The sequence below is a fragment of the Lithobates pipiens genome, unplaced genomic scaffold (assembly GCF_037356315.1).
Source record: "Lithobates pipiens isolate NorthernLeopardFrog02 unplaced genomic scaffold, aLitPip1_a1.2 Scaffold_18, whole genome shotgun sequence".
In the NCBI taxonomy this organism is placed as follows: Eukaryota; Metazoa; Chordata; class Amphibia; order Anura; family Ranidae; genus Lithobates; species Lithobates pipiens.
Genome location: NW_027507758.1, coordinates 477957500 through 477968644, shown reverse-complemented (window position 1 = coordinate 477968644; position 11145 = coordinate 477957500). Strand labels below are relative to the sequence as shown.

At 40.8% G+C, this 11145-nt stretch overlaps 1 protein-coding gene across 1 annotated transcript; it reads right to left on the bottom strand.

The window, feature by feature from the left end:
- Positions 1-1066: 1066 nt before the first annotated feature.
- On the bottom strand, positions 1067-7658 carry LOC143988653 (putative G-protein coupled receptor 148). The gene has a single exon (XM_077488369.1). It carries the CDS (start codon positions 7357-7359, stop codon positions 6325-6327), a length of 1035 nt encoding a protein of 344 aa, XP_077344495.1. The 5' UTR covers positions 7360-7658; the 3' UTR covers positions 1067-6324.
- Positions 7659-11145: the final 3487 nt, after the last annotated feature.

The following is an 11145-nucleotide window of genomic DNA, read 5'->3' as shown; positions in this document are numbered from 1 at the left end:
AAATAAGTCAGATGAAACCCACACACGATCGTAATATCCGATGAAATGATTCCATCTGGCCTTTTCTGCTGGAAAGTATGTCGTGTGTACACGGCATAACATTTGAACTTCCACGGACCAAAAAATAATAATCTACTTAATCGAAAACCATCAAAACAAACATAAACAATACCTGAAACTGTAACCCTTTAGAAAAAACTTTTATTCATACAAATATTAAAAACAATTATTATGGTACATTTTAAAACATGCCAAATATATGAATAACTAATTCAAAGAGATCCCACCTTTTTAGCACCCTTATGCCCTGTACACACGGTCAGATTTTGCGACGGAAAATGTTCGATGGGAGCTTCCGACCATTCCGACCATGTGTAGACTTCATCGGACATTTTCCATCAGAATTTCAGACACACATAATTAGAGATCTGGATCTCAAATTTTCTGATAACAAAATCCGTTGTTGGAAATTCCAATCGTGTGTACACAATTCCGACGCACAAAATTCTACGCATGCTCGGAATCTAGCAGAAGAGCCACACTGGCTATTGAACTTCAATTTTCTCGGCTTATCGTACATGTTATATGTCACTGCGTTCTTCACGTTTGGAATTTCCGACAAGATTTGTGTGACCGTGTGTATGCAAGACAAGTTTGAGCCAACATCCATCGGAAAAAAAACATGGATTTTGTTATCGGAAAATCCTATCGAGTGTACAGGGCATTGTACTGCATATAAATAACTTCCAGAGCATTTCTCAAACATAGCCCTTGTCCACATGTATGATAATCAAACTTATCTTATATCTCTGGCAGCAACCATGCACAAGTACCCATGAGTTCAAAGGTATGTTGTATACCTCCTTCAACTGCTACAAGCGACAAGAAGGTATAATGGTGTATATACAGTTACAGTAGTATAAGATATTCACATTTAGGATATATGCAGTGCCTTGAAAAAAGTATTCATACCCCTTAAAATTTTCCACATTTTGTCATGTTACAACCAAAAACATAAATGTATTTGATTGGGATCTTATGTGATAGACCAACACAAAGTGGCACATAATTATGAAGTGGAAGGGAAATGATAAATGGGTCTCAATTGTTTTTACAAATAAATATCTGAAAAGCGATGCATGCATTTGTATTTAGCCCCTTTACTCTAATGTCCCTAACTAAAATCTAGTGGAACCAGTTGCCTTCAGAAGCCACCTAATTAGTAAATAGAGTCCACCTGTGTGTAATTTAATCTCATTATAAATACAGCTGTTCTGTGGAGCCCCAAGGTCGTCTAAGCCACCCTTAGACAACCTTAGTGAACAAACAGCATCATGAAGGCCAAGGAACACACCAGACATGTCAGGGATAAAGTTGTGGAGAAGTTTAAAGCAGTGTTAGCTTATACAAAAAACATCCCAAGTTTTGAACATCTCACGGAGCACTGTTCAATCCATCATTCGAAAATGGAAAGAGTATGGGACAACTGCAAACCTACCAAGACATGGCCGTCCACCTAAACTGACAGGCCAGGCAAAGAGAGAATTATTCAGAGAAGCAGCCAAGAGGTCCATGATAACTCTGGAGGAGCTGCAGAGATCCACAACCTGTCCTCAGGACAACTATTAGTTGTGCACTCCACAAGTCTGGCCTTTATGGAAGAGTGGCAAGAAGAAAGCCATTGTTGAAAGAAAGCCATAAGAAGTCCCGTTTGCAGTTTGTGAGAAGCCATTTTGGGGACACAGAAAATATGTGGAAGAAGAAACTCTGGTCAGATGAGACCAAAATTAAACTTTTTGGCGTAAAAGCAAAACGTTATGTGTGGCAAAGAACTAACACTGCACATCACCCTGAACACACCATGCCCACTATAAAATATGATGGTGGCAGCATTATGTTGTGGGGATACTTTTTGTGCTGAGTTTTTCCTTTAGATTTACCAAAACCATATAATATGAGGTCAAACCTTAGGAGTTTCAATGTGTATGCAATCAGGCAGGCCCTTCTACTACATGGTTTTGGTAAATCTGAAGGAAAAACTCAGCAGACAATCTGATAGTGTGTATGGGGCTTAAGAGTCTGCAAAAGACTTGTGACTGGGGTGGAGGTTCACCTTCCAACAGGGCAACGGCCCTAAACATACAGCCAGCGCTACAATGGAATGGTTTGTATAAAAGCATATTCATGTGTTAGAATGGCTCAGTCAAAGTCCAGACCTAAATCCAATTGAGAATCTGTGGCAAGGCTTGACAATTCCTGTTCACAGACACTCTCCATCCCATCTGACAGAGCTGGAGCTATTTTGCAAGGAAGAATGGGCAAAAATGTCACTATCTAGATGTGCAAAGCTGGTAGAAACATATTCAAAAAGACTTGCAGCTGTAATTGCAGCAAAAGGTGATTCTACAAAGTATTGACTCAGGGGGGCTGAATACAAATGTATGCCACACTTTTCACATGTTTATTTGTAAAAACAAATTGAAAATCATTTATCCTTTTCCTACCACTTCACAATAATTATGTCCCACTTTGTGTTGAGCTATCACATCAAATCCCAATAAAAAACATTTACGTTTTTGGTTGTAACATGACAAAATGTGGAACATTTCAAGGGGTATGAATACTTTTTTAAGGCACTGTAGCACAATTGACGGTTTACCACCATCAATTGTTTCCAAAAATCCTTCAAGAAGTCTTGTAGATTTATGCCCACTATTAATAGAAAGGGATCACCATTTAGAACATCTGAATGGCCTAAAGAAACTATATCCAATAGACAGTGAAGCTGTATACAGAAAGCCAAGCACCATATGAATGAGAAAGGCCGCGTACACACGGGCGGACTGTTCGCCCAACTTTGTCCGCTGAACAGTGTTTGGGCGGACAGTCCGCTCGTGTGTGGGCTTTCAGCGGACAGTTTCAGCGGACAGTTTGACGGACAAGGTTTTACGGAAATTCCGTAAAACTGTCCGCTGAAACCTTGTTTCAGCGAACAGTCCGCTCGTGTGTAGGCTTGTTCGTCAAACAAAGTTGCGCGCATGCTCAGAAAGGATTTTCACGCCGAAAGTTATAATGCAGTGTATAGGACGTCGTATTTTTCATCCCGTCGTACGTGCCGTTCACGTCATCGCGCACGGTTTCAGCAAACTGTTCGTTCGTCGTGTGTGGCCATGTCCGTCCATGCTAATTTTGAGCGGACTGTTTGCCGAAACTGTTTGACGGACAAAGTTGGGCGAACAGTCCGCCCGTGTGTACGCGGCCAAACACTATTTGCTTGTTCCGTAACATACATAAAGCAAATGTTATTTAAAGACATTACACTCACTACAGACCATGAAGTTGTATGTAGAAAGTCAAATACCATATAAAAAAGAAATGCTTTATGCTTGTGTTCATCACATGAAGCAGTGTTACTGTATCTACGACACTTATTAAACAGGAAGGCTTTTAGGGACATCATATGCATCAACACCCAGTATATTTAAGTATATGGCTAAAATTGAGGGCTATATGTAGGGATGTAGCATAAATTGACCTCTGATACATTTTGTTTAAGATTTGAGATTTATTTGATCCTTAGTGTTGGCTTAATATTAGCCCCTTATATCCTCGACTGAAGGATTTTTTATAACAACTTAGCAGTAAACAGTCAAGTGTTCTAAATATCGCAATTGTGGTTTACCTATACTGCTGCAGCTGGATGTATTTCATCACTTTACCTTCTTGTCTTTCTAAACAGTTGGAGGAGGTATACTTTTGAACACGTGGGTAATGTGTTACCTAAGGTTTCTCTAATGGACTGCAAATCCAAATATTCTTTATTTTGTTTTGATTTTTTAATTTAATAAATTATGTTTTTATGGTTCGTGGAAGTCCAAAATCTAGGGTTTTGGATTAATGGAGAATATTGCCAGTATCGGGAACTCGGACTTGAGGTTGGGAGCTGAGTTGCCAGTGTATTGCCAATTTCAGTAATGTCAAACTCACTGGCTTGAAATAAACAGGAAACAATTAAAGCTGTAGTAAAGTGAGAAATCCTGTTTTGCACACCTGCTGAGTGACCTCATTGAAGCTAGAAGACCAGTGTGGCAGTCAGGCAACTAGGAATTTCAGAGTGAGAGGGCAGCTATGGCACGCTATATATTGCTACCATGACAGGTTTCCTTAAACTTCCAACTGTTCTGTGCAGGAAATTAAGGAAAAAAACACACCTCTAATTCCACACCCCCTGCAACTAAACAAAAACAATTATGAAAAGGGATGAGCACAGAAGTTTGAATCCTAGTCTGAAACTCCCTGATTGACCCCCGCAGGAAGCTGTCCCTATACTGGGCAAATCATAAGAGGCTGAGGCACCCCACATGCCCTTTGTATCTGTGTGGCTACAGGATGGAAAATGCCCTGACCACAGAAAGTTTGACCAGTATAGGTGACGGCTTCCTGGTAGGCTCACTCAGGTGGATTCAGACTTGAATCCAAACATGCCTGAGTTCATCCCTAGTAACGACTGGCTCTAGTGCTGAGGACTTGAATTTGATTTGGTAAACACTCGTTAACCTAACTCCAGGCATTTTTTTAAGTTTTAGACTCAACGTTTTTTCAGGTTTTTTTTTCTGCCTGTAACTATATTCGGGAGATTTTCCTTCACTTCCTGTCCCTGGGATACCAGTACAATAAATAGTGGGGGGAGGTAGCTACTGCACAGACGAACACATACACTCATGCATATTTATCTATATTTTCTTAATTTACAGCTCCCTAAATGAGTTCCTTTGCATATTTCTCTTTACTGATTTTACAGATTTTTTCAAATAATCACAATAGCCAAAACTGAATGAATAGCCAACTCTATATTTCTATTTATTCACTTTGAACTAATGGCTAAAATATACAGATTTTTTAGAGGAAATAGATCTAAGTAATCATCAAGGTAAGTTGAAAAAATGTAAAAAAGATATAGAAGAGGTACATGCCATAAAGGGTTTAGGATTGTAGTAACCAGATACTTAAGTGCATTTATCATTATCCTAGGCCTTTAAACCATGAGATTTCCTATTAGCATTCTATATTTTCTTCCGTCTATAAAGTAGGCAAATGTTTTCCACCTCACACATCTGTTAAATGATTTGCCTCCAGTAACAATCATACTGTTCTTGTGTTCATTATTCGTTTTTTTTATGGTTAAATTATATTCTTTTGCGATGAACAGTAAAAATAGCCCAACTCCAGCCAAAAATATTTTTTTTTAAATTTTCAACAGTGTGGGAAAGAGTTAGAATCTCTGTTAACATTTTTGTTCTCTGTGTCTTTATCAGTGACATTTCCCCCTACTTCCTGCCCTGTCAACACTAAGATCCCTTTCATACTGAAACGCTGCTAAAACAGCCGCTGAAGCGCCGGTTGTTTTAGCGGTGCTTTAGCAGCGCTTTTTGGGGCGCCCTAGCGGGTCGATATTTTACGGTCACGTGATAACTTGACCTTTCAAAAAAAAAAAAAATTACCCATTTTGCAGCGCTTTAGAATCACTGCTTATTCATTTCAATGGGCAGGGGCATATTTGGAGCGCTATTTACATTGCTCCAAACATATCCCAAAGATGCTGCTTGCATGAGTTTTTCTATCATCCCGCAAGCACACCGCCCCAGTGTGAAAGCAAACATTCAAATAAATTGGAGGCAGTTTTCAGCCACTATATTTAGCGCTAGAACACATGAAAACTGCCTCAGAAAGGGGCATTAGACATAGGCATAAGATGGTAAGGATTAGGAAGAGACAGAAAGCAAGAATAACCTGAGTGATGTTCTAAACCCTCCCAAGATAACAACATTTTATGTACTGACTGTATATTTACAAGGTATACGTTTTACTTATACAGTATATATCCCAAGTAGATAATGGCATCTTCAATCAGTTATCTACACAGCTTTACCATAAGCCCAGAGACGCATCATTATACATAGAAAAGTACTTACATTATTAAGGTGTTTACCAGTTGTGTGGATTTAAAGGGTCAGTTTCTCTAAACTCAAACTCATACTTTTGAGTGGAATCATTTACTGGTTTCTTGTATGTCTGAAAGGGCTCCAGTGGATGATCTCTGTGCCTGAGTCTTCTGATCTGCTTTACCTGCAATGACTGTTACAAGAGGGTCTTACTGGCACACTATATTATGGTAAGCCATAGAGATGAGACATGAGACACCATGGTTGGCAAAGCAGAGCTGGGCACAACTATGTGGAGAATCTGCTACTACAATACCCAAGATGTAAAATGAAACCAGTGAATAATTCAACTCTACCAATCTTTCTTACAAATCAACTTTTCCTAAGTAAATCCATGAGCTGGTACTACAAGTTTAAGTTGTTTGAATTTGCAAAATAGCCGAAGTGATCTATAAATCTCTCTATACCTAAACCCATACATAAAAGGGGAGATACCCTTTGGCAAGACTATGAGAACATCACAGATGATTAAAGTAATCAGCATTCCTGTCTTTAGCTCTATAATTTGATTTATGTATAAGAGAGATGCAGCCAAAAGAAGGAGAAGTGGACAGAAGTAGGATCCTAATATGATGTGATGCATCAAAAATGTGACATTGGCTCTAGAATAAACCCCCTTCCATAAGCCACTCTCTCTTGTTTTATAGCAAAGGAATAAGTAGCAGCATAAGATTGTTGAAAAGCATAAAAGAAATACAGCAATAAAAAGAATATGAAACAGTCGGATTGTATTGTCCCCATGTAATGTCATTAAAAGTATGACAGGCAGAGAGCAGTATTCTGGTTGGCATGGATCTGTTTTCTGAGTAAAGTGCAATACTAAAAACAAAGTTCCTGAAAAGAAGCATGAGGAGAACCACAGGAAAGTTATAAGCTTCTTAGTTCTTGATGGAGGTAGAAGTATCGTGTAATGCAGAGGCCATAATATTGCCAAGTAGGTGTCCACCACCATTCCAGCTGCTGTGAGGACTCCACCGCCATAAGTTGCAGCCAAAGAGAAAAGGAGAAAAGCACAAATATTTTTGGGGATCTGCATGCTTGTTGTGTTGTAGATGCTGACTGCTGTGTATAGAAATAGATATAGTAAATCAAAAATTAAAGAATTTCCCAGGAGAAGGAACCGAGTTTCTTTACGCATACTGAAGTTCATAAAGATGGAGAACAATATTGGAGGTGTTACCAAAATAGCAGCAAGAAAACAGGCCAGAGTGGGGAATAGGAACATCAATATTTCCTGGTGAAATGGGAGAAATGCTTTTTCAGGATACGTGTAATAGGCTTGACTGACTACGAAGTCAGACAAATTGCCCACATCTCTTTGTGATATCAATGAATGGGTACAATCTGTAGAGTTCATGTCACTTCTGTAGAGCCGGATATTCTTCAGTAGGGTAATGTTTTATATCACATTTGAAAAAGAGCTTGTGTCCAAACATCCACGTTCTTAGTACCCAAATCCTTTTTGCCAATCATGAAGAATGAAGTTTGTATGTTCCTCAGAACTAAAAAGCCCCCAATAGAGTATGCCTGTAGTCCAGGTTGCTTGAGATGCTTTTCTGCATCATTCTGCTTTACAATGAAACAACAGATGGGATGTCTGCTTGACCAAGCAAATCACCCAGTGTATATAGACCTAGAATTGTATACTCAGTTAGTCTATATTAAAAGATTTAGCTGTTTCTAGTCATGAACTATCGACTCATCTACTGCAGCTGTCATCATAATATTTATTGTCATAGCCATGACAATGACAGTAACCTATAGCAGAAGCAGGCATAATGATGATGCTTTTAGCTTCCATAAATGTCTTTAGTTGCTGATAAGCTATAATGATCAGTAGCAATAGGTGACCTTATTTTTCCAGAAAATGTTATATTTCTTGGAGCATCTTGTTAGGCTTCCCTTGACTCATCATCTGCCATCACTATAGCACAGGTGGAGTGGTTTAATGATTAAAAAGGTTAAATACAGAAAGACAGATCTGTACTTCCTGTTTGTTCTGCAGTATTTACTGTGGCCATTTAGGCTGCGAAAAAAAGTTGTCAGAAAGTGCTGGAACGTACTTTGAACCGACATGTCTGAAAACAATATATATTATTTACAACTGAAATCTATCTATCTAGCTATCTATCCCACTTCCATCCACATGCAGATGGAGCTGGATAGTACAGTTACCGTCTCTGATTGTACCTAGAGTCTTTTATTCATGGATACCAGGGATGGGAGAACGGTTCGGCCTGAGCATAAGTTCAGGCGAACTTTGGCTGTTTGGACATTCTCCAAACAACTGAGTTATAGGGTCGTTCAACCCTTTGTTCAACCCACCGAACTACCACAATGCACTGTGCCACTGCATACCCCACACTATAAAAGTATTCTTTCTATAGCGGCCATTTGTAGTGTGATAGCGGCGTGGAGAGAGATAGAACAGGGCTCTGTTCAGTGCTGTTAGATAGTTAGTGTGCTGTAGTGTGTTATTCTACTTCTACTGTCAGTGTAGAATATCAGATTAGTGTTCATCTAGGGATAGTTCAGTGTGAGTGTAGTGTTACTATTCACCTTTACATTAGTGTGAATGTAGGGATAGTTCAGTCATTGTGAGTGCAGTGTGACCATTCAACTGGGAAAGGAGACTCTTTTCCCAGCTGAAGCCTATTACGGAGAAACCAGTTGGGTGGAGCCCATTTTGAGACGTCTAACCGTTTGAGCTGGCTGGTGCAAACCTCTGCTCTGTTTTTTATGTGCATTGATTTTTGCTGATGTTTGTACATTTTTAGTGTGTTGTTTTAATAAACCCTTTTGTTGAAACATTGCACTATGAGGTTATCCTCTTCTTCGCTTATGCTCTGGGATTCATCCTTGAGCTGCCAGATTAGATATCAGCTCTTCCAAAGATACCGTGATTCCTGTGTTCTCTGAAAAACCGGGTCCACTTTTACAGTTCAAGGTGTCATTGTCCAGTGTCTGATATCGCTGCTATCTGGAACTTGGTTCGTTTGTACAGCCCAGTCTGTTGAAGCATTGTGGGATTATTATCCAATGCTTGAAACTACCGTTATCTGGTAAGAAGTGAATCTATGTGGTGATGGGATATTAAAGTCTTTGTGTTTGTAAGAGCACTGAAGCTTCCTTATATTTGATTTACCTAATTTCCTTGAAGAACACTTGGTTCACTCTGTTCCCTTTTGTATAAGGGTTTGCCAGTTGGACATTTTTTATGCACTTTCTTTATTCATTATATAGCGATACCCTCACTTAAGAGGGCCGCAAGTTTGGTTTGGGTCCTGAGCACAGCTCCGCCAACCCCCCGGCAATCTGCACTACCCACTCTGGCACAGTTAGTATCTAGCAATACACATTAAATCACTTATACTCTAAATATGTGTGTGTGCGTGCGTGGGTAACTCAAGCTCATAGACAATCTTTGAAAGTATATAACTGACTTTACTTGTTGTTTTATAAAAGGAATAACATGAATTGAACATTTGGTTTGCAACACATAAGCAGGTCCCTGCAGTAACCAGTAATAAAGATAAACAGAGTAATCAGCACAATAAAGTATTGCTATGCAACTCTAACGCTGCCCTTTTTCAGCTACTTCCCCGCATGGGTAAACTAACACCCAGCACTATCTACCTATGCATTCAGGCCTGACTGATCTAGATGGAAGTCCAGTAAAACAATATTCGCTAGCAATCTTTCGGTGGTGCACTTGAAGAACAACTTTGTAATCCAAACGAATAATAAAGATAAAGCATCTGTCTTTAAACAGCTCTCACCACCCGGACAAGTCCAAGTCCGGTTTCTCTGCCTTTTCGTCTAGGAACAGGAATCCACCGACCTCCGAGTCTTCAATCCTTCTGGTGTACTGCAGCAAGGAATGAGAAAATGTCTCTCAGGTGCAACTAGGCTGGCAGAGAGCTCTTTGGAAAAGAGCCCAGGCTTCAGGCCTTGTGCCTCAGCAGTTCAGCACAGATCTCCTCTTGCTTGAAGAGAGGGGGGTGTGCAAAGAGGAAGAACTAGGCCTCTCCCCCTCCTTATATATCCTCCCCCATGAGTCTTTGAGACATAACTCAAAACATCCTGGGAACCAGCGGGGTTCTGGGAACAGTAGTTTTATAGTCCTTAAAGAGACCCCGCTACACACTCCCCCCACTGAAACTCTTTGGTCCCCAAAGGTAAACTTTTAACACATATCCTGTACCAATTTTGAAAGTGCTGGGTATGATGTTGGTACAGGGAATTTCCACCAGAACTCAGAGGTGGGATTCCCTGTCCCACAGGTCACACTGACATGAGTGGCCTGCCTAACTGTGCCAGAGAGTGAGCTGGGGTTGCCCTCCACCAAATGGTCAGTGGAAGGATTAGAGCGTTCAGCACTTCTTCCAGCAGTCACAACAGAGTCCTCAGAGCTCTCCCCCATTTGAGAGTAGGTTAGCTTCTTGGGGGGTCTCACAACTCGGCGAGCTCTCTGTTCTCTTGGGACTTCAGGCTCTGGTGCCACAGGCTCTACTTCAGGAACACATTCTGACAGCATCACTGGTTCTGGAACATCGGTTCCTTCCTCTTCTGAGTAAATGCTAGGGATATCTTCCCAGCCTTCAGGCACACCACTAGATGGAATGAACTCTGTAGCTTCTGGGTTCAGTGTCCCATCCTGTGTATCCTCAGTAGGTGGGAGATCTATGGCAGAATTTTCTGGAGTTGATGAAGGCCATAGCCACTCAAGCTCTCCTCTTCCACCTTCACCTCGTTGGGGATCTTGTCCATCTCTAACCCGGGAGGTCTGAGACCGAGTGCTGGGTCCCGGGGTATCCAGAATGGAAACAGATTCAGGTGGATTTCTCACTGGAGGTATTCTGACTGCTTCAGTAAGCGGGAGCAAATGATTCCTGTGCCAAGTCTTCAAGGGCCCCACTTTCCCCTCTGGTTTTAGCTTATACACAGGCAATCCAGGTAGCTTTCTGCAAATGACATAGGGCTCCGATCTCCATCTATCAGCAAGCTTGTGCTTCCCAGGGATCCCCAGATTGCGTAGCAGTACACGGTCCCCAGGCTGCAGGTCTTGCACTCGAACCTTCAGATCGAAGTTCCTCTTGTTGCGGGCTCCCCTTTGGTCCGAGGCCGCCTGAGCTCGTTCATG

What these genes read in the sequence shown, in the direction of transcription:
- LOC143988653 (XM_077488369.1), bottom strand. Translation starts at nt 7,359, where the DNA reads ATGAACTCTACAGATTGTACCCATTCATTGATATCACAAAGAGATGTG.